Here is a 24,525-nt window from a genome sequence, read left to right on the forward strand (position 1 = left end):
CAAAGAGTTGGACATGACTTAGTCACTGAACATCAACAACAATCTTAAATTCAAGTCCATTTTAATAACTCTGCATCCCCCTCTCCCACACACACACATTCATATTATTTGACATCATATTTTGCATCTTTTGTTTTATTTATTCCCTAACAACTTATTTGGATACACATAATTTTACTCCTTTTGCCTCCCCCCACCCCACCTTTGGTTGCACTGGGTCTTTGTTGCTGCTCATGGACTTTCCCTAATTGTGGAGAGCAGGGGCTACTCTTCATGTTAGTATTAGGGCTTCAGGTTGCCACGGCTTCTCTTGTAGAGCATGCACTGTAGGGCATGGGGGCTTCAGTAGTGGCTCACAGGCTTAGTTGCCCTGCGATGTGTGGTATCTTCCCAGACCAGAGATCCACTCTGTGTCCCTGCTTGGTGGGCGGATTCACAACCGCTGGACCACCAGGCAAGTCTCTCCTTTTCTCTTTTTAACCTTCCTGTTAGCTTTATAAATTGCTGATAAATTACCTTACCTCTGTGTTTGAGGTACCGTTGAGATTTTCCTTTGTAATTTTCACATTTCTAATTGCAATATTTTCTTTTCTACTTAAAGAATTCCTTTTAATTTTTATTATAAAGCTGGTTTCGTGGTGCTGAACTCCTTTAGTTTTTGCTTGTTGGTAAAACGCTTTATTTCATCTTCAAATCTGAAAGTAGCCTTGCCAGGTAGAGTATTTTAGTTTTTTCCATTCATTATTTTGAATATTCTCATGCCACACTCTCTTCTAACTTGCAAAGGTTCTGCTGAAGAGTCACCTGATGGTTTCATGGGAGTTCCTTTGTATGTAGTTATGAATAGTTGCCTTTATCTTGCTGCTTTTAAGACTCTCTCTCTTTAATTTTTTCCATTTTAATTGAAATGTGCCTGGATGTGGATGTCTTTGGGTACATCTTGTTTGGGACTCTGTGCTTCAGGGACCTGGATGTTTGTTTCCTTCCCCAGGTTAGGAAAGTTTTCAGCTATTATATCTTCAGATAAGTTCTTTCCCCTCATTATCCCTCTTCTGCTCCTGAGACTCCTATAGTGCAAATGTTAGTGTACTTGAGATTGTCCTACAAGTCATTTAAAACTTTTTCATTTTATTTGATGCATTCTTTTCTTCATCTGAAGTGCTGTCCACTACTGTCTTCCGTTCACTGATTACTTTCTATGCATCATCTAATTTACTGTTTAGTCTTCTAGTAAATTTTTAATTTCAGTTATTATATTCTTCAGCTCTCTTTGCTTCTTCTTTATATGTTCTCTTTGTTAAACTTCTCACTGTGTTCATCCATTCTTCCTTTGAACATCTTTAGATCATTACTTTGAACTCTTGATTCTGTAAATGTCTTATCTCCACTTGGCTTATTCTTCTTCCAGAGCTTTTCTTGTTCCTTTGTCAGTAACATTCTTCTCTCTTCTTCTTTTGCCTAATTCGTTTTGTTTATTTCTATATAGTAGGTAGGTCAGCTGTGTTTCCTGATATTGGAGAAGTAGCATTATGAAGATGTTCCTAATGGACCTAGCAGCACACCATCCTCCAGTTACCAGAGCTATTACTATGTGTTCTGTGGGTGTCCCGCATGTGAACGGCTTGGGCCCTTTGATTGTGGCAGGGTTAAATATTGTGGGTGTGTTCATAGGCAGGTCTGGCCCCCAGCATGATTGGCTTCTAGGCCCTGCCTCATGTGATGGCTGGCAGTCCATTGGAATGTGGAACAAAGTTCTGTTGCTGCTGGCTGCGGGGCCTGAGGGGTCCTGGGGTTGGAGCTGGCTCACTGGTGGGCAAGGTCATATTTCATGGCTGTTGGCTGTATGGGCTGGCTGTGGGGAGTTGAAAGGGGTGCCATCCTGCTGGTGCATGGGGCTGGGTCCCAGGATTGCTGGTATGGGGACCAGGGAGGCCCAAACCTTGTGCCAGATACTGGTGGGCAGGTATGCCCTCGATGATAATAGACTAGAGTGAGGACTCTAAAATGATATTTTCCAGAAGCAGTGTCCTCATGGTAGAATGAGCTCCCCAAAATGACTGCCATCAGCATCTATGTCTCCAGGGAAATTCTCAGGTGCCTTCTGCTTCTCTAGGAGGTTTTCCAAGATCAGCAAATGGGACTGATTAAGACTTCTTTCCGGAGAAGGCAATGGCAACCCACTCCAGTACTCTTGCCTGGAAAATCCTACGGGTGGAGGAGCCTGGTGGGCTGCAGTCCATGGGGTCACTAAGAGTCAGACACGACTGAGCGATTCTCTTTCACTTTTCACTTTCATGCATTGGAGAAGGAAATGGCAACCCACTCCAGTATTCTTGCCTGGAGAATCCCAGGGACGGGGGAGCCCCGTGGGCTGCTGTCTATGGGGTCGCACAGAGTCGGACACCACTGAAGCAACTTAGCAGCAGCAGCAGCAAGGCTTCTTTCACATTACTGCCTCTGTGCTTGAGATTTTACACACAAGCTTTAAGAGTAAAGTTTCTGTTTTTTACAGCCCTCTGGCTTTCCTGTGTGTGAGCCCTGCTGGCCTTCAGGGCAGACAGTCTAAGGACTTATCTTCCCAATGCAGGACCCCCAGGTTAGGAAGCCCAATGCAGGATTCAAACAACTTTCTCCTTGGGGAGAACTTCTGCAATTGTTATTATCTTCTCAATTTAAGGCACCTACCTGGTGTTGTGACCTTGACTATGCATTTCTGCCACTCCTCTTGGTCATTTTACAATTAGTTGTGGAAAAATCTTTTCTACTAGTTTTCGGGTCTTTCCCATCAATATTTTCTCAGTAAATAGTTGTAATTTTGATGTGGTCACGGAGGAGGTGGTGAGCTCAGGGTCTTCCTATTCCATCATCATGGCCACCAAACACAGTACAAATTTAATTCAAGTCTGTTTAAAATGCAAAGAAATGCTTTTGTGTAATGTGTTTAGATAGCATATTCAAAAGCAGGGACATTACTTTGCCAACAAAGGTCTGTCTAGTCAAGGCTATGGTTTTTCCAGTGGTCATGTATGGATGTGAGAGTTGGACTGTGAAGAAAGCTGAGCGTCAAAGAATTGATGCTTTTGAACTGTGGTGTTGGAGAAGACTCTTGAGAGTCCCTTGGACTGCAAGGAGATCCAACCAGTCCATTCTGAAGGAGATCAGCCCTGGGTGTTCTTTGGAAGGACTGATGCTAAAGCTGAAACTCCAATACTTGGGCCACCTCACATGAAGAGCTGACTCATTGGAAAAGACTCTGATACTGGGAGTGATTGGAGGTAGGAGGAGAAGGGGACGACAGAGGATGAGATGGCTGGATGGCATCATCGGCTCGACGAACGTGAGTTTGAGTGAACTCCGGGAGTTGGTGATGGACAGGGAGGCCTGCCTGGCGTGCTGCAATTCATGGGGTCGCAAAGAGTCGGACACGACTGAGCAACTGAACTGAATTGAACTGAATGTGTTTTAAAAATAATTAATATGTAAATCTTTAAGTTGTTCTGATTGAAAACAGGATTGATATTTATTAATTGCCATAAAAATAGAAACAGGAATATTTGGAGTAGTAATACTAACAATTGATTTATTAGAAATAAGAATGTGAGCGCATCAGATCAAGGGATGTATAGAGAAAAATAGTGGAAAACGAAGGCTTAAAGAGGCCTAAAGACATGATCCATATATATGGATAAGGAGATGTTGTTGAAATATAAGGTGATAGCTGCCCCTGAGGCTTTCAGGCAAATGCATAAAAGCTCAGTTCCTGGCACCCATCTCACTCTGAGAACCCTATTGTGACTTAACCCATTCTAACCCGGATGAATTCCGCCGAAGCAGGGGACATTTACTATTGCTGTGGAGTGATATTTCAGGCAAGAAGACCGTTACAAGACGAGACGTTATGCAGCCTAAAGAAAGTGGTTGAAAATATTAGGACCATTGTGTAGAGTAAAGGAAACAGATTCAGAGGGACAAAAGCAGCTGTGTGCCAGATCCACTTGTACCTGCCCCTTTGCCCATTCCATGCAAACTCCACACTCCGTGATATCACCTTGTAGCATGAAATACACCTTGGGGGAGTGCATACACAGAATTTGGCAAGCACTGCAAATCAGGGCTATTTATTTATTTACTTATTTATCTACATATTAGGTATATATATGTGCATTTGAGCTGGGTTACCAGCACACCGCTGAACCACTGTCATACATATGAGCTGTCCCAGTAGGATGGAAAGTGCTGTCTGGGAAAGGAGAGTGTAAAGAAGTGGGACCCATCATTAGCTCTCACTGTGCCAAGGATCCCTAAGACCTTCCAGAGGAGGTTCTCTGAGGGCCCCAGATCCTCACTGGTGCAAATATCTGAGGCATTAAAGAGGATTATTCACGGCTACCCCGAACTGATCCTTCAGCACACCTACCTGATATTTGTCATTTGTTTGCTTTGTTAAACATTTTGAGAAGTTGCACTTTGCCTTGATATGCTGAGGTCTAGAACTGCACAAAGGAAAAAGACAATTCCCAGACCACAGAAAGTTTAAAATCAACAGGAGAATCACGGTCAGGGAATCAAATTTTCTCCTATTCTTGAGATATGTGTTTTGATGATTAGATTCCATGTGAAATCAGAGGAAATAAATGGCATACGGGGAGAAGACTTTCACAAGCACATGGCTGACATAGTGGGCAGATGGTGAACAGTATCCTGAATAGGGTCAGCTCTCTCGGGAACACAGCAGGGAGAAGCAAGTAAATTCTCCATGATACTGAAGCTCTCTGGACCCAGCCTGGGGGAACCAGCATGAGGCCGGTTTGGAGAAGTTGCTTTAGATTTGATTCAGTAAACAAATAGCTATCAAGCACTCACAATGTACCCACAGACCACACCACAAACACTGAGCTCCTCAGCATCTCTCCTCTGGCTCCTAGAAGAAAAATTCCTCTTTACTCCCAAATATCCAGTGTCCATCATCATCTCTAAGCTGGTCCTCATCGGCCTCCTCTTTATAATCACTTAACATTTATGTTGCTTCATTTTTATAACCTTGTCTCGCTACAAGCTTCTCAGCATACGGCACAGACATTATCCCCCCACCCCCCAATGGCATTTTCATGTCTGTTTTGGTGTCTTCCATCTCCTTCAGGAGGATGGCCTTCCTCAGGGCACTATCGGTCCTCAAAATGGCTGCCTGGTCACAGACTGACCTGGCTTTAGTAGCTGCCCACAGCAGGAACATCTTCACTCACACAGCTCTACTGGGTTTCTCTTGCACGATTATATTTTTAGGACAATTTTAGTCATTACTTAGAAGGTACAGGAATAAAAATAGGAGAGGATTTTCCCACTCTGTTAAATAAATTCAGAGGTGAGAAGTATCCATTCGGGGAGGGCAGAGAACACTCATTGTGACTTACTTTGTGCTGGATCTTCAATTATGCCCTGTGAAAAATGCAGATCTTGAAAGTTGTGGATCAGCATACTTCATTATTTCATGGATTCCTGAATTTGCAGCTACCTGAGTTTTGCACCAAGCTCCTCTCTTGACAATGCAGATGGACGTGGGAGTCAACTGCAGTCATAGTCAGAGAGGGCATGGAAAGGGTAAGCCCTTGAGTTTGGCCTTCATAATATAAAAACACTCCTTTTACAAATAGCAATTTTGGATATTGATTCAGGGGGAAAAGAGACCTCTATCCACTAAACCACCTGTGTTTCTTCTAGAAACTGAAACAATTGAACCTTTCTTTCTTCATCTCCAAGAGGTGAAGAATTTGGGCCCACTGCTCCTCCTTCCATGTGACCTGCCAACTCCTCTTTCTTATGTGGTACAATAGATAACAGGACTATATGATGAACTTCTCAGCCTTCAGCTGGCCTGGATACATGGTGCACAAGTGTTTTCGGTCTTTACCAGAATTTTATCACTGTTGCCTAGAAAGAAATGGACAAGGGACACATTAAATACTGATGAGATTTCAAAAACGACTTCAAAACTCATGTTATACTATCCTACTCTTTATTCTGTAGGCAAAACAATAAGACATAGCTACCTGCTCAGGGAAAGCCTTTGTTCAGCTCCTCCCCTGATTCCCTACCCATAGTCACAAAACCATTTTCTAAGGTAAGTTCAAAAAGAACTCATTCTTAAAACCAACACAAATACAGAGTAAATTATTCTTTCCATGCTGTTTGTGTATTTGCTTAATTTTGGACAACAAGATGTTAATTATTACCATACTCATTTAATTTTCTCTACTGCGCTATGGGTCCGTCTTGCTTGTGAAATTAAGGCTTCATTCAGAAAGCAAGTCGTACCTTACTTATCTTTATTTATATATATATCCAAAATTCCTGACATCATCAGAATGGAATGGGATGAAGTAGGAACCAAAATCAAATGATCATTCGAAAGAAATGTTTGCATATATTTGGGGTTTCCTCTGTCTCCATGAAAAGTCACGAGATTCTGGAAGAACTTCCCAAGAACTTCCCACACTGGTGCTAGCCACACGGTCTTCTGCTTGCTGGGCATCCCTGGCCTTGAAGACCACTACATGTGGATTTCCATCCCCTTTGTTATTTCCTATGCCGCTGCCTTGCTTGGGAACAGCCTGCTCCTCTTCAATATCCTCACCAAGCGCAGCCTCCATGAACCCACGGACCCCTTCCTCTGCATGCTGTCCGGAGCAGACCTTGTCCTCTCCAAGTGCATAGTGCCTCAGGCCTTGGCGATCCTCTGGTTCCATGCTGGAGAGCTCTCCCTGGATCGCTGCATTTCTCAGGTATTCTTCCTGTCTTCCACTTTCATTTACGAGTCTGGGATCTTGCTGGTGATGGCATTTGACTGCTACACTGCCATATGCTACCTGCTGTGATACACCACTCTTCTGACACATACACTGATAGGGAAAATTCATATATCCATCTTCCTAAGAAGTTATTGTACAGTTTTTCCTGTAATATTTCTTCTGAAAAGACTGACTTTTTATAAGAGTAACATCCTCCCAAACACTGCTTGTAAACACGTTGTCCTGGCAAAAATTTCCTGCAATGATATCCAACGAAACGCTGGAAAAGGAAATGGCTATCCACTCCAGTATTCTGGCCTGGAGAATTCCATGGACTGTATGTATAGTCCATGGGGTCACAAAGAGTCGGACACAACTGAGCGACTTTCACACAGAACATCTGGTTTGATTGGTTTTGTCCTAATGTTGACCTTGGTCTTAGATGTTGTGCTAATCTTTGTTTCATACACGCCTGTTCTCCATGCTGTCTTCCACATCCCTTCCCAAGATGCTCCTCACAAAACTCTCAACACATGTGGCTCCCACATCTGTGTCATCATCCTCTTTCATGGACCTGGGATCTTCTCAGTTCTCACTCAGTGGTTCGGATACCACATTCCACTCCATATTTACATTCTTCTGGCCAATGTCTATATTCTCATTCCACCTACATTAAATCCCACGGTTTATGGCATTAAGACCAAGCAGATTCAGGACCTGGTAGTTCAATTGCTGTTTCCAAAGCAGATACGACTGTCATAATGGAAACTACCCTTGTGCTCTCCTCAGTAATGCTCATCACGCTTTAGGTTAGCTTTTGCATCAAGACGTGGAAGGGTACAGTGGAAATACTAATCAAATAACTATGTATCTTGTTGTCATAGAGCATTTTTATCAGGAATGGGTTTGTAAATGTTTCTTGCAAAGTCTTTAATAACTCATAAGATATCAGTGCCTTTGAGGTCTTAGTTCACTTTCTTATACATAGAATTCATAACTAGATTAGCTCACCTCCCTACTCCTAGGCTGGAGGTTAGAATGTAATGACTTGGAAACTTTCCTGGGTAATTGTTAAACTCTTATTTACTAGGGTATGCTATGCTTTGAATGGCTACACTTGTTTTATTCCTCTCATTCAGACATTTTCCTGCCATTTGCCCCATGTGATTGCTTTCATCATACTTTTGTTTCTTAGAGAATTATAAAATTGACATATATCTTAAAATTCATATGTATTCACCATTAACATAATGTTACCATAAATAATGAGCATATGTATCAGTAAATCTTTATTGTTTTAAAACATTAAACATAGCAAATGTTTACTAACTCTTTCCTTTTATTTATATTATCAGCTGTTTGGAAGAAAATATTCAACATGAGAGCAAATACAGTACAAACATGTAAGAGTACACTGAGCAAGCATACGTAAAAAACACACTGATATATGTAGAGGTGTAGCCAACGTGGCAGAGTCAGAAGACCCTAAGCTCACCTGCTTCCATGGGCAGTCCAAAATTGCAACCATTTACAGAACAGCTATCAGTGAAAATGACCCTAAGAGTAGCAGAAAAGCATCTCCACAACTAAAGATGTAATGAAAGAACCACAACAAGATGTGTAGTGGTGTCCTGTGTCTCCTGCTTGGCAGGCGGATTCTTTACCACTGAGCAACCAGAAAAGCTCAGGAGAAGGAGAGGGCAGGACAAATTGAGAGAGTAGCATTGACATATATGCACCTCCATTTATAAAATAGATAGCTTGTGGAATGCTGCTGTATAACACAGGGAGTTCAGTGTGCTGCTCTGTGATAACCTAGAGGAGTGGAACGGGGAGGCGGTGGGAGGGAGACTTAAGAGGGAAGAGATATATGGATACTTATGGCTGATTCACATCGTATGGCAGAAACCAACAAAACACTGTAAAGCAATTATCCTCCAATTAAAAATATATTTTTTTATAAAAGGTCTCTCTATTTTTCTGTATTTTCTCTCTCTTCTCCAGTTGGATAGCTCTATTGAAAGATCTATGGTCTATTTCTGCAAGTGGAGGTACCTTGGTCCAGGGGTAAATGCATTTGTAGTTTTGTCCTGTGTGGAAAGATTCCCTTTGTACAGGCTATACTATTTTTCATGACTCCCAGCAATATTTGAGAGTAACTTAGTCCTCACACGATGCCTTCAGACTATATTGTCAAGCTTTCAGACATTTCCAATGGGATAGTGTTTCCCATAAGGCTGACTATCTGCACAAATGCACGCCAATAAGCGTTCCCTACCCAATCCCTCCACTGTCCACACAAGCCAATTTCTCCTCCATGAGGTCAGTCTGTTCCCCACTCCCTTGCATCTGTGATGGCCTCATGACTTGCTTTGGCCAGTGGAATAATGTGGAAGTATTATATCCTCTGCCCTGTGGATTTAGAGTGAAGTGAAGCAGGAACAACAGTCAGAAGGGGGATATAAAATCAAGAAACAACTGAAATGAGGGATTTCAAATAATTATGAATGAAGCTACTGACACATATATTGTTTGGCTGCTGTCTCTTGGACTATAAAGTCCAATATCACCCAGGTCACGAACTACAGCTTGCTCTGACATACCCACAGCCATCTCCACATGCCCCGTCAAAGAGTCCCAGAGCTATCACTGGCATACTTAACATATCTAATTACATGTACATGCATGTCTTTCAACAATTTGCATTCAAATGCTGCCATTTCACCTACAACAACCGTCTGAATGTTTCATTTTCCTCTGTGTCTTAACTGGAATTATGTTTGTCTAGTCAAGAAACCACTGTATGTCCAGGAGCACATCTAAATCTTTATTTTTCCATTCTTCACACTTATAAACACATTATTGTTAGTTAGCATTAAAATAACAAATTTCCCCTCCCTTTAGCAAAACCACCAACACCAGTGGTGTTAATACCACCTGGAAATGATTCTCTCACCGTGTTTAACAACACCTGTTCTAGTCCCATCCACCCAATTCCAGGTTGTTTTTTTCTTTCTTTCTTTTTTTTTTTTAACGGAGTGCCAGAAGTCCTGCAGAGAATTTAGCAGCACTCTGGTCGAAACTGTGGCTGATTTTGGTGGATCTGAAGCTGAAAAGACCTTGCCACAATGAGGAGCATCCTAAGAGGCTGGTAAAGGACCATCCAATGACACAGAACAGGACTCTGCATCCTGGGACTGCAATCACCTTGAGGAAGTCTGGAAAATACCTTTGGAATGCTGCCAGGAGTTCATGAGTGCATGCATGCTATGTCACTTCAGTCACATCTGACTCTGTGCGACACTACAGACTATAGCATTCCAGGCTCCTCTGTCCATGGGATTCTCCAGGCAAGAACAGTGGAGAGGGTTGCTATGCCCTTATCCAGCCAGCAGTTCATAGTTTTGGCCAAATTCTGTAGGTAACATCCACCGCTCCATATAAATGATTTTTTCAGGTCTAAGGACTCTTAGACAAACCATGTCCCACCATCCATTTCATCCAACCCATTCCCTTTAACTTTTCCATGGACACTTTCTATGTTGCGTTGCATCACTGGAGTCACTCCTTTGGAACAACAGCCGCACTTTTACATGCTTTATCATATTTGCCTCCTCCATGCCTGTACAGACAGGAAACCAACCAAAAATAGTTTCTCAATTCCTTCCAGTCAATGTTCTGACAAAAGTAAGATCTCCTGGACAGATCGTTTCTCTCTCTTATAAAGGGTCCCCAACATTCCCTATTTCCATTTTGTGTTCCCATCATTGGAGATGATCATCTCAACACACTATCTGCTCCCTTTCCCATTCCGGCCCTGACTGCCTCAACATCAGATGAAAGACTGACCTTGAAGCTCATTGAATTTACCCGGAAAGAAACCCTCACCTCCCTACCACCAACACTGCCCCATTTGGATAAGTACACCCCGTCACCAGTGTGGAAAGACAGGAAATTGACATTGCTTCTAAATTCTTCCCTCTCTCTCCTCTTCAGCATGTTCTGTCCTTTCAACTCCACCATCTTCTTACCATCCCACAGCTTCTCCCCCTGTCCAGAGCTTCCACCTTACTGCTCAATCCACACTTCTCCTCAGGAAATCCTCTACTAGCTCATCCCATGCCCCCAGGTCCACCGTTGCTCCATCCTGCCTTTGCTCTGTCAATAAAGTCCACATCAACCTTCTGACATAGCAAGATACCTCATTCGACCAGGCCAACTCCCCCTTCCTTTATTTTCTCCTGTAGGTTACACAAGCCTCGGTGTCATTGCTGGTCAGACCCAAGATGATTCACTTCCCTATAGATAGAATGCACTTTTAGAGGAGTTCAACACTCAGTGAACCTTTTATGCATGAAGAAATTCCGCTTGAGGAAAGAGCACTTTACCCTGAGGAATTCATTCAGATTGAACAGTAGGAAACCAAGGTGTTCCTTTTGCAAGATCCAACCCCTACCCAAAATTAGGAGATCCATTTTCTATAAACTAGAAGCTTTTATTTCATTTCATGAATACTGAATTGAACAGATCATGCTCAAATTTTAGCAATCAATGCCTACTATTATCGAACCTGAGTTTCTATGAAAGCTGCAGTTACCAAAATACATACAATCTAAAAATAGATTTCTAAAGTTGAAACATTAAATATAATCCTAGCTCACTAGAAAGAAAAACTCACTTATACTGATGCACAATACAAAAATGACAAAGGAAATTGTATTAAAATGCTGAAGTAAAAACCAATGATGGAATGGAAATGGTGTGGGGCTTGTTTGTTCTTCCCTGAATGTCCTTCAGTGTACCACTTGTCCATTGTAAATCTTGGTCTCTTGATATGGATAATGGAGTCCTCGAGGTTAACTTCCTGGCAGAGCCCTGTGAGCCCTGAAGGGTTCCTTCCAGGTCCAGAATCCATACCATCATGTCCCACCGTGGAAGGGTTTAGATGCCTCCAGGGCGTTCATGTTACTTTGGCAGAAAAAAGAGTTCCTTCTCCACTTCCTTCCCAGACTGGAGTGTACCTGGAAAAAGACATGTAGATGGCTTTTAGCAGAAAGGCCTTGGAAGCCGCTTCTGACAGAAAATACCACCTAGCCCAATGTCGAGACACAGGTGCTGACCAAGAGGAGATGAAACCAGACAAGATCCTCAGTAGAAGCAGACCGTGTGCAGAAAGCTCTTGCCCGTTTTCTGCTCGGCTGCCAGGAGCACCTCGACCAGAGAGTCCTCCAGGTTGTCTGCCTGCTGGAGGCGTTCGCAGAGCTCACAGATGATAAAAGACCCAAGCGTGGCGTCCTCCGCGTTGTCGGCCATGTCCACGTTGATCACGTGCAGAGGCTGGCAGGTCTCCTGCTCTCGGACCCACAGCTCCTCCACCACCCTGTCGTAGAGGCTCTCCTCACAGGTGAAGATGAGGTCAAAGCGATCTCTGCACTCCTGAAATCGTTCCGGGCGAGGCTTGATTCTCTCGTTTCTTCCCAAGATGTGTAAGATGCCGTTGATGTTATAGCGTTGTCGGTCTTTGCGCACAAGGTCCTTGCGCATCTCCTCATAGGTGGTGGAGAAATCGTAAACCACCAGGAGGCTGCGTGCGCTTCCTGGGAGCCTGACTCGAGATCCAGCTCCAAAGGACCTGACTCGAGATCCAGCTCCGAAGGACCTGACTCGGAATCCTTTCCTCCTGAGGATGCGGTGGGCCTCCATGCTCCTGTTCATGTTGCTCATGCACACCACAGCCACATTGAGCGGATACGAGGGCATGGTGGCGGCCACTTGGGACTCCAGCCAGACGCATGGACTTCAGGGGCTGAGGGAACTCTGAAGGCCAGGGGATGACCGACTGGGTCCAGCTCTTCCAAGGACTGTTAAAGTCAAAGAAGAAAGAAGGCGTTTATATGGAGGCACTTGTCCTCAGTGGGAGGAGAAATCTTGATTGATGATTGGCTTAACTCTTGACTGATTGGATTTGAATGGTGGCCTGGGAGCAGAGAACCCAGTGCTGTTTTCAGAACAATCCCAGTGATGCAATCACCCAACCTCAATGCCATGATGTGCCCACCCTATCCCCACCCTCCTCCTGAGCATTTTGCCATCTCCAGTTAACTCCATCTGTGCTGGTGTGTATGGGGCTAGAATTGGTATCAGGCAACACAGCTAGACTACTCACTGGCTTCTCACCAGCCTTTCAAAGAGCTGAAGGCATACATGCGGAAAAGGTCTTTGAAATTCCCGAGCCTCCTAAGCCAATGATGCAAGAATCACAGTGGTTGTTCCCCAGATTTTCATGTTAGAGTTGATACTCCAGCAGAGCAGTTGAGAACTGTGAACTTCCAGATGTTCAAGCTGGTTTTAGAAAAGAAAGGCAGAGGAACCAGAGATCAAGTTGCCAACATCCACTGGATCATCAAAAAAGCAAGAGAGTTCCAGAAAAACATCTGTTTTGCTTTATTGACTACGCCAAAGCCTTTGACTGTGTGGATCACAATAAACTGTGGAAATTTCTGAAAGAGATGAGAATACCAGACCACCTGACCTGCCTCTTGAGAAACCTATATGCAGGTCAGGGAGCAACAGTTAGAACTGGACATGGAACAACAGACTGGTTCCAAATAGGAAAAGCAGTGCGGCAAGGCTGTATATGGTCACCCTGCTGATTTAACTTCTATGCAGAGTACATCATGAGAAATGCTGGGCTGGAAGAAGCACAAGCTGGAATCAAGATTGCTGGGAGAAATATCAATAACCTCAGATATGCAGGTGACATCACCCTTTTGGCAGAAAGTGAAGGGGAACTAAAAACTTCTTGCTGAAAGTGAAAAAGGAGAGTGAAAAAGTTGGCTTCAAGCTCAACATTCAGAAAACGAAGATCATGGCATCTGGTCCCATCACTTCATGGGAAATAGATGGGCAAACAGTGGAAACAGTGTCAGACTTTATCTTTTTGGGCTCCAAAATCACTGCAGATGGTGACTGCAGCCATGAAATTAAAAGACACTTACTCCTTGGAAGGAAAGTTATGACCAACCTAGATAGCATATTCAAAAGCAGAGACATTACTTTTCCAACAAAGGTCTGTCTAGTCAAGGCTATGGTTTTTCCAGTGATCATGCATGGATGTGAGAGTTGGACTGTGAAGAAAGCTGAGCGCTGAAGTATTGATGCGTTTGAACTGTGGTATTGGAGAAGACTCTCGTGAGTCCCCTGGACTGCAAAGAGATCCAGCCAGTCCATTCTACAGATCAGTCCTGGGTGTTCTTTGGAAGGCATGATGCTGAAGGTGAAACTCCAGTACTCTGGCCACCTCACGCGAAGAGTTGACTCATTGGAAAAGATTCTGATGCTGGGAGGGATTGGGAGCAGGAGGAGAAGGGGACGACCGAGGATGAGATGGCTGGATGGCGTCATGGACTCGATGGACGTGAATCTGAGTGAACTCCGGAAGATGGTGATGGACAGGGAGGCCTGGCGTGCTGTGATTCATGGGGTCGCAAAGAGTTGGACACGACTGAGTGACTGAACTGAACTGAGAGCGGTTGTCTTAAATCCTAGGAAGGCATTCATGGTTCTTCCTATCAGTCAAGAAAAACATGCACCAGTGTCCACAGCAATCTCTGGAAAATATGACTGCCATTTGATAGGGTTTCACAAGTTGCAAGAACACGACATTTTCTCCTTTCTCTTTTCTTCAATTCATCAGAATTCTGGAGCGAACCAGGCAGATCCTCCTCCCTTATCTTGTCTCCAAAAGCAGCTCAGTCTGAGCACTCCATACTCAAAAATAGAAGCCTTTCATTGCTTTTCTCCATTTGCATAGCTGATGAAGCAATCGTACAGATATTATTGGAGTCGGGACATTGACCACTAAGGAGACTTAATGCTGTCACGTCAAAATGGCGAGGGCAAAGATCTCTTCATGGAGCCACAGACTGAATGTTCTGTCCATTGCAGTGATCCTCTGAGTGCAAAGAGTCCTATGTCAGTAAACAGCCCAAGTCTACTCAAAGTGTGACCCCCAGAGCATCGGCATGAACTGAAGGGGGCTTGCTTAACCTGGGAATTGGACTCCCAGACCACTGAATTGGATCGCAGGGATGTGCACTAAAGATTGAGAGCAAGTTGAGTAATAGCAGGGATTTCAGAAACTTGACTGGACCTCGGAAGTCCCTGAGAAGCACTGCCTCTGGATGGGAGGTTGAATATTCTGAAGAGAAAAGCCAGATTAGAGAAAAGGACAGCCACACCTGAAAAGGTAGTCAGCTCTCAAATATGATGAGAAAATGTTTTTTAATAGTCACTGCCTGAGACCTAACTCATCCTGCCTGGAAAAACAGAGAGAGAGAGAAGAAAGATCTCAGAGCCCAAACTACAATCATGATACTACAGGAGGAAGTGATTTCATCATGGTTCTTTGTCTTCCTAGGATGGCTCTAGGGTCACACAGTGGCGAAAAGCTCTACTTCTGATCTGCTTTGTGTGCTCCTGAATTTATCTCTGAGACTCAGGGTGGGGACAGGGGGTTCTCGCTCAGCATGCCAGCACTATGGCAGCCGACCGTTGAGCTCTTAGTGCTAGAGCTGTGTCACTCCATAAGCCTTCCTGATGTCTGCAGTGCTGGTAGAGGAGACCTTACAGGGCAGGGTTTCCCCCACTTTCTGCCAATTCTGAGCCCTATTTAACTGGACACTGTCCCTGTTTTTTCACCTTGAGATAACCTTGAACATATTTTCATTTACATGAATGTTGATTTCTTTTAGAGTCGGTCCTCTTTTGGATGATGTCAGCATCTTTCTTATGATTACTACCTCTTTTCTTTTTGAAAAAAAAAAAAAATCAATCCTGTAGACACAATCTCTTCTCCTCAAAGTTATCTTCTGTCTTTCTGGACTTACCACTCTGAGGAAGGCCATATTCTGTCAATTCTGGATGTAAAATCACTAGATAGAGGTCAAATACTTAACAAACCCTACAAGTGCACATATCACCCATTCAACACCCACAAAATCTGGTATGGTCACTTCTTCCCCAACTGCCTTTGTTTGCACACTCCCCTGTGACAGCAGCTTCCACACTTCCACCCAGATCTCTGCCACTACATCAACATCTGAAGCAGAATACTCACCAACCTTCAACCACCCACCTTCCAATCTTTTATTTTGTTCAACTCTGATAGCTCTTAGACAAACTATGCTTCAGCATCCATTTCATCCAGTTCCATTCCCTTTATTTTTCCATGGATACCTACTATGTTAAGTGGCATTACTATAGTTGCTCCTGTGTAACATCTACAGCACTTTGAACCAGTTGCACTCTCTCATATTTGCCTCCTGAATATCCCCACGGACAGGAATTCAACCGACAGCTTTTTCTGCATGTGGATTTTCTGGCAAAATAAGTTCACCTGGACAAGTCATTCCTCTTTCTTTCAAAGGGCTCCTAAATCTCCCTACTTCAGTTTTGTGGTCCCATCATTGGAAAAGATCATCTCGACCTACTCTCCTGCTCCCTCTCCATTCCTGACCGTGACTGTCCACCCTCAGGTGAGAGACTGATCTTGAATACCACTGACTCTACCAGGAAAGAAAACCGTCATCTCCCTACCACTGCCCCCTTCCGATATAGATGCACCCGCTCACATGTACAGAAAGACGGAAATTGAGAGTGCTTCTATACCCATCCCTCTCTCTTCTCTTCATCAAGTCTTGTCTTTTCAATTCCAACACCTCCCTCAGTTCCCACAGCTTCTCCCCCTATGCAGAGCCACCTCCCTACTCCTCAGTGCACTCCTGTCCTCAGGATGTCCTGTACTCCCTGATCCCTCCAGATCCATGGCACTCCATCCCACCTGCACGGATAACAAAGTCCACACTTACTTTCTGATAGTGAGTAAACTACTTCACCATCTCAACTACCTCTCCTTTATTTTCTCCCGTGAGTCACACAGGACTTGGTGGCACAGCTGGTCAGACCCAAGAATGTTTCACTGCCGTGCAATGAGGATCCCTATTTGGAGGAGCACAAAACAAAAACACAACGAATGTTTGAAGCCCAAGTAAATTCTCAAGAGAAAAGAATGCTTTTCTACATGGGCTTTAGGGCTTTGAAAAAAGGAAATCAAGACACCAAGCTGGACAGAACCATCCCCAACAAAAAATGAGAAGACATCTTTTTAAATGCAAGTTTTGTTTTTTTTTTTTAAAGAAGCTACATAGTTCAACAGATAGGGCTTGGATTTAGTAATAAATGTGACCACGGACTGCACCGAATTATAATTTTATTTCATAAATAAGCTATTGGATGAAACAAATCATGCTTGGATTTTCCCCCAAAAAAGCTACACATGATCTACCCTGAGTTTCTAATAAAGCAGGCGTTCGTCAAAGGCATGCAATCGAAAAGCAAAACTATTTCCAATTCCTTATCATTTACACTCAACGTATTCCCATCCCACTTAAGAAAAAACGAGCCGTCGTATCGACACGCCACGCCAAAAGGACAAAAGGAAATTAGTATCCATATAGATCAGTCAAAGAGACACTGTTCCTTTTTCTCAGCATATCCTTCAATGCATTGCTTGTCCCGGGCTCTGTGATCAGCTTTGAATGTCCATCCAGAAAAGAGAGTCCTCGAGATTAACTTCCTTGCAGAACCCTGTGAGCACTGAGTTCTTCCTTCCAGGTCCAGTTCCGCACCATCGTTCCCCGCATCGGAAGGGCTGGCATGTCCACCGGTGTTCCACGTTCCCCGAGGGGTGCGATGCCTTGCTCTCCTCCTCCGCCTCCTTCACTGGGTGCGGTGTACCTGACAACAAATCATACAGAGACGGCCTTTAGCAGAAACGGCTCTGAAGAAGCCTCTCCCAGAAAATGCCCAGCAGCTCAAGGGCCCGGGCACGAGTTCTTACCGACCAAGGAGCTGAAACCAGCCAAGATGCTTCCTCAGTAGAAGCAGACCGTGTGCAGAAAGCTCCTTCCTGTTTTCTCCTTGGCCGCCTGGAGCAGTTCGGCCAGACGACTTTGCGTGTCGTCTGCCTGCTGGAGACCCTGGCAGAGCTCACAGATGATCGAGGCTCCAAGGCTGGCTGCCTCCAGGGTGTCGTCTATGTCCACGTTGACGACCGGCACAGGCTGCCAGGTCTCCTGGTCCCTGGCGCACAGGTCGGCCACCACCCGGTTATAGGCCCTCTGCCCACAGGTGAAGATGATGTCAAAGGGATCTGGGCACTCTTGAAACCTTTCTGGGCCAGGCTTGATCCTCTCATTTCTTCTCAGGATGCGTAAGACTCCATTCCTTTGGTAGTGCTTTTGGTCTTTAGAGGAGAGGTCACTGTGCATCTTCTTATAGGGCGTGGAGAAGTCATAGAGCACGGGTGGCTTGCGTGGCCCTCCTGGGAGCCTCACGTGGGATCCGGCTCCAAAAGACCTGACATGGAACCCGTTCTTCCTGAGGACGCGGTGGGCTTCCATGCTCCTGTTGACATTGCTCATGCAGACCACGGCCACCCTGAGCGGGGAGGAGGGCATGGCGGCAGCCTCTTGGGACTCCAGCTGGACAGGAGGGCTTCAGGGTCTGAGGGGGACTCTGAAGGCCAGGGAGATGACTGGCTGTGTCCACTTTTCTAGTGAGCATTTGAATCAGAGAAGAGAGAAGGCCTTCACATGGAGGCATGGGCCCAAGGTGGGCGGAGACCTCTTGATTGGATATTGGCTTAACTCTTGAGTGATTGGATGTAGACAGTGGACCCAATGGGGTGACCAGAACACCCCGGTGATCCAATCGCCCAACTCGACTGCCAGGAGGTGCCCATCCGGCTCCCTTGCCACCCCAGAGTCCTTTGCCAGGGACAGTTATCCCTGTGCGTGCCTGTGTGATTGAGGCTTAAGTTAGTAATTCATTTTCCTGAATGTCTCTTTTCCACCCTGGTCCGGCTCCTGAGTAGGTGTGTTTTGTAGTCTCCACTTCGTCCTCTGGGTCACATTTGCAAGGGGCTACTTAGCATATTAGACTTTTCCAGACTACTTTTAACTTTGTCATCATTCTTTGTAGTGACCTGAGAACATGCATGTGTAAAATATATGTTTGGAATTTTCAAACTTACATTTGATTCATTATACATATAATTGCAATATTTTTTTCATATTTATTTCCCTCAGTTGATAATCTAGAATGTAATTTTGTTCAATTATAGGGGAAACACATCATTTTGAGCATTAATAATAACAAGACTCACCCGTTTACAAAGCAACTGTTTGTAAAACATCCCTCCTGTTAGTGTTGCAGGAATTTCAAGAACACACACATCTACATTTGAATCAGTTCTGATGAGATGGATGAAACTGGAGCCGATTATACAGAGTGAAGTAAGCCAGAAAGAAAAACACCAATACAGTATACTAACACATATATATGGAATTTAGAAAAATGGCAATGACGACCATGTATGCAAGACAGCCAGAAAGACACAGATGTGTATAATGGACTTTTGGACTCAGAGGGAGAGGGAGAGGGTGGGATGATTTGGGAGAATGGCATTGTAACATGTATACTCTCATGTAATAATCGAATCACCAGTCTATGTCTGACGCAGGATACAGCATGCTTTGGGCTGGTGTACGGTGATGACCCGGAGAGATGTTATGGGGAGGGAGGTGGGAGGGGGATTCATGTTTGGGAACGCATGTACACCCGTGGTGGATTCATGTCAATGTATTGCAAAACCAATACAGTATTGTAAAGTAAAATAAAGTAAAAATAAAAATTTTTTAAAGAAAAGAACACACACATCCTGCATTTAATTTTCTTGTATTCACGATGCTTCTCCAGGGACTCAAGGCACCTTCATGGCTTTCCCATGTTTTAAGTACAGCTCTGTCCAAACACTCTATATTGAAATATAGTCATTTTAAATTCCATTTCTTTTGTCTATTTGCAGAGTTGACATACCAAGGATATAGACCTAAAGATTAGGAACCATACATGAAACAATAAGGAGAATCAGTCTTATTCCTTCAAAATGTTTCAGGAGAAGCATCCATTTAGAAACTCACAGCCTTTATGGCTCTGTGCCTCTGTCAATTGTAGTGATTGTCACATTGATGGAGTCCTACCTCAGTGAACACACTGATCTTCTCCAAGTATGAGTCTCAAAGCCAGGACACTAACATTGACCCAGAATGTGGGGTAAGGTAACTTTGGACCCCAGGCCACCAAATTGGGAAATCTGGGAGTGGAGACCAGAGATCTGGGATATACAAAGCCCTTCAGATTATTGAAACGTACACCACGGTTTGAGAGCAACTGACTCAAAGCAGGGGTTTCTGAGCCTCGATTGGAACTTGGAAGCTGGGAGAATTTGTTCAAAGCAGGGCATCAAGAATACAAGGGAAGCAGGACATTCAAAAGAGAAAAATCTTGTCAAAGAAACACCAGGCATAAATGAAAATGTAGTCAGAAGCTACATACAGCATGAAATTTTATTAGAGTAGTGACCCAAACCTGAAGGGGTCTAACAAACATTGTATAGCAAGATCTTGGGCTCAAAGTGAAACAGAACAGGATCCTATGATCTTTCCCCACTATGTCTTTTGCCTGCCTTTGTCTGTGAAAAAATTTAGCTAAAGAATAAGCTTAATCAGTGAAGCAAGAGAATGCAGATATAAAGGAGAACAGTCCATCTAACAAGACTAAATAATAACAGTTGAATCATTAAGTATCAAAACATCTACTTCTGCTTCATTAACTACAGTTAAGCCTTTGACTGTGTGGATCACAACAAACTCTGGAAAATTCCTAAAGAGATGGGAATACCAGACCACCTGCTGCCTCCTGAGAAACCTGTATGCAGGTCAAGAAGCAACAGTTAGAACCAGACATGGAACAACAGTCTGGTTCCAAGTTGGGAAAGGAGTATGTCAAGCCTGTATATTGTCACCCTGCTTATTTAGCTTCTATGAAGAGTACATCATGTGAAATGCCAAACTGGATGAAACACAAGCTGGAATCAAGATTGCCTGGAGAAATATCAATACCCTCAGATAGGCTGATGACACCACCCTTATGGCAGAAAGCAAAGAGGAATTAAAGAGCCTCTCGATGAAGGTGAAAGAGGAGAGTGAAAAAGCTGGCTTAAGATTCAGTATTCAGAAAACTATGATCATGGCATCAGGTTCCATCACTCCATGGCAAACAGATGGGGAAACAATGGAAACAGTGAGAGCCTTTATTTTCTTGGACTCCAAAATCACTGCAGATGGTGACTGCAGCCATGAAATTAAAAGATGCTTACTCTTTGGAAGAAAAGTTATGACCAAACTAGACAGCATATCAAAAAGCAGAGACATTACTTTGCCAACAAATGTCGTCTACTCAAAGTTATAGTTTTTTCAATAGTCATGTATGGATGTGAGAGTTGAACTATAAAGAAATCTGAGCACCAACGAAGTGATGCTTTTGAACTGTGGTGTTGAAGAAGACTCTTGAGAATCCCTTGGACTGCAAGGAGATACAACCAGTCCATTCTAAAGGAAATCAGTCCTGAATATTCAGGACTGATGCTGAAGCTGAAACTCCAATACTTTGGCCACCTGATGCGAAGACTGACTCATCTGTAAAGACCCTGATGCTGGGAAAGATCAAGGGCAGGAGAAGAAGGGGACAACAGAGGATGAGATGGTTGGATGGCATCACCAACTCAATGAACGTGGGTTTGGGTGGACTCCGGGAGTTGGTGATAGGCAGGGAGGCCTGGTGTGCTGCAGTTCATGGGGCCGCAAAGAGTCGGACACAACTGAGCGACTGAACTGAACTGAACTTTGAGAAAATACACAGGAGTTCATGATATATATCTTCCTTTGGAGCTCTGAAAAATCTACTTCAAAGCTTTGAAAGCCCAGGTTTTCAACTTTAACAGTAATTTCTTGTTCAACCTCCTAAGTTGAAGGACAGTCAGAGAGTTGAAAGAGAAGCTCTCATGTTAAGATGTCACCCAGTATAGAGTTGGAATACTGCAGTGAGTAGAAATACAAGAAAGTCAATATTTTCATGCAGTAAAAACATTTCCCTACTTGTTTGAGGCCCCAAATGAAGAATTTCTGAAACAACATAGATATACCAATGAATACACCAGCATACCAACATATAACTTTTTTTTTCTAATTTTGCCTTCCACATTAAACACCGTCATTTTGTACAAGAAATTAATCTAAATTGACCACAAGTATTCAGAATTATTTTTTTCTGTCAGTTTTCTCCTCAGCTTCCTGAGTTCCAAATACTCTTATACCTGAAAAGATCCTTGAGACACTGAAGTGGGTTCTAGCCCATAGTTCAGATTTTAACCTCAGAAATAAACCCAGATCTAGCTGGAAGACAGTCTTGGGGTAAAAGAATGAGGAACAGTAGCCACTGGATGTTACTATTCATGGTCCCTCAGATCTGAATGATAAGTGGCCACCTGAGAAAACAATGTCTTTGGGCATGAAAAGGCTTGGGTTTCCTCTACCTGAATTTATGTTTCCCAAAGGGAAAAGGGGTGGGGGGAGTATAAATTAGGAGTGTGGGATTAACAGATACTAACTACTATACAGAAAATAGATAAGCAACAAAAATTTACTATATTCCAGAGGGAACCATATTCAATAACTTGAAATAACCCAAAACAGAAAGTAATCTGGAAACATGTATATGTATGTATGCAACTGCATCACTTTGCTGTACACCTGAAAACTTACACAATATTGTAAATCAACCAGACTTTGGGGGTTTTTTTGTTTTTTCTTTTTTAGGAATAAACTTTCATTTTATAATTTTTTTTAATTTTTTAATTTAAATTTATTTATTTTAATTGGAGGCTAATTACTTTACAATATTGTATTGGTTTTGCCATACATCAACATGAATCCGCCATGGGTGTACACGTGTTCCCCATCCTGAACCCCGCTCCCACCTCCCTCCCCATCCCATCCCTCTTTTTTTTTTTTTAAAGCTGTTTTTTCCTATAGCCAGTAAGTTTTGAATGTTATAAGTGTCTTTATTATTACTTCTTTTTTTCTATTTTTTAAAGTCTATTCTGGAAAAAGTACATTGCCCTCAAAGTTCTTATGTCTTTCTGTAATTACCCCTACAAAAAAATCCATGTTCTCCAGACACTTTTTTAATGTAAAGTCAGTGGACACTTTCTTGTATTAGTATTTCTGTGGCCAAGTAGTTTATGTCCAAATTACTTCAAGAACGCAGACCACAGTTTATGCCTCATGTACTTTGGGACATCAGTGAATTGAAATTTTTTAAAGCTACACTTGTTCATGTGAATTCTTTGAATTTCTTACAGAAAGTTTTGTGGTGCAGTTGTTTGACTTTTCACAGTTAATAGTTGACTCAAGAAAAGGGTCCAATTTTCTTTTTTTGGATGTTGATATCCAGTCTTCCCAAATCTATTGAAGAGAGACTATCGTTTCCCCATTGTGTGTTCTTGGCACCCTTGTTAAAGATGAGTACCTTCCAGGGCCATCCATATACTGTAGCTTTGCTATATATTTTGAAATCAGAAAGTGTTATGTCTCCGGTTGTGTTCTTCTCACTCAGTATTGTTTGACTATTCAGGGTTTTTTCAGGTTTCATATGAATTTTAGGATTATTTTTCTATTTCTATTTAAAATGGCTATGGAAAAATCTCAAACAAATAACCTAATAATACATCTAATTCAAGTAGGGAACAATAACAAATAAAGCCTACAGTTATCAGAAGGAAAGAAATCATAAAGATAGAAGGAAAATACATGAAATAGAAATGTAAAAGAAACAACAGAAAAAATCAATAAACTTAAAGTGGTTCTTTGAGAAAATAAATAAAACTGATAAATCTTTAGCCAGATCCAGCAAGAGAAAAAGGGGGAGAGGGCTCAAATCAATAAGAGTGAAAAAATAAAAATGAGGAAGTTACAATCGACATCACAGAAATACGAAGAACCATAAAAGACTAATACAAACCACTAAATGCCAATAAGATGGACAACCTAGAAGAAATGGACACATTCTTAAAAAGGTACACTCTCCCAAGACTGAACCAGGAAGAAATAGAGTATGTGAACAGACCGATTATAAGTACTACAACTGAGTCTGCAATTTAAAAATTCCCAACAAACAGAAGTCCAGGACCAGAAGGATTCACAGGCAAATTCTATCAAACATTTAAATAAGAGTTAGAACCTATTCTTCTTAAACTATTCCAAAAAATTGCAGAGGAAAAAGCACTTCCAAACTCAGTCTACAAGGCCACTATCACCCCGATGCCAAAACCAGACAAAGATTCATAATAAAAACAAAGAAAATTATAGGCCAATATCACTGATGAACATAAATGCAAAAATTCTCAACAAAATACTATCAAATCAGTCAATCCAGCAAAACATTAAAAGGATCATACACCATTATCAAGTAGAGCTTATCCCAGGGATAAACATAGGCAGAAGACTCTGTGACATAAATCACAGCAATATCTTTTTGAATCCATCTCCTGAGTAATGAAAATGAAAACAAAAATTAATAAATGGGACCTAACTAAGCTCAAAACCTTCTTCACAGCAAAATAAACCATAAATAAAACAAAAAGACAACCCACACAATGGGAAAAAATATTTGCAAATGAAGTTAACCACAAGGGATTAACCTCTAAAACATAAAAACAGCTCATACAGCTCAATATGAAAAAAAAAAATCAGAAAATGGGCAAAAGATATAAATAATC

At 42.8% G+C, this 24,525-nt stretch overlaps 3 protein-coding genes across 3 annotated transcripts; 1 reads left to right on the plus strand and 2 right to left on the minus strand.

Annotated features, from left to right (window-relative positions):
• Window positions 1-5,543: 5,543 nt before the first annotated feature.
• Window positions 5,544-7,547, plus strand: LOC128059912 (olfactory receptor 52B4-like). The gene is given in 3 exon segments (XM_052652167.1): window positions 5,544-5,598; window positions 6,454-7,077; window positions 7,198-7,547. Coding segments are annotated over 3 exon segments (1,029 nt in total).
• Window positions 7,548-11,933: 4,386 nt separating this feature from the next.
• On the minus strand, window positions 11,934-12,548 carry LOC128060714 (RNA polymerase II subunit A C-terminal domain phosphatase SSU72-like). The gene has a single exon (XM_052653092.1). It carries the CDS (start codon window positions 12,543-12,545, stop codon window positions 11,934-11,936), a length of 612 nt encoding a protein of 203 aa, XP_052509052.1. The 5' UTR covers window positions 12,546-12,548.
• A 5,171-nt stretch (window positions 12,549-17,719) lies between these two features.
• On the minus strand, window positions 17,720-18,307 carry LOC128060735 (RNA polymerase II subunit A C-terminal domain phosphatase SSU72-like). Its single transcript, XM_052653114.1, has one exon. The coding sequence runs from the start codon at window positions 18,302-18,304 to the stop codon at window positions 17,720-17,722; it is 585 nt and encodes a 194-aa protein (XP_052509074.1). The 5' UTR covers window positions 18,305-18,307.
• Between the last annotated feature and the right edge of the window lie 6,218 nt (window positions 18,308-24,525).

The sequence above is a fragment of the Budorcas taxicolor genome, chromosome 15 (genome assembly GCF_023091745.1).
Source record: "Budorcas taxicolor isolate Tak-1 chromosome 15, Takin1.1, whole genome shotgun sequence".
In the NCBI taxonomy this organism is placed as follows: Eukaryota; Metazoa; Chordata; class Mammalia; order Artiodactyla; family Bovidae; genus Budorcas; species Budorcas taxicolor.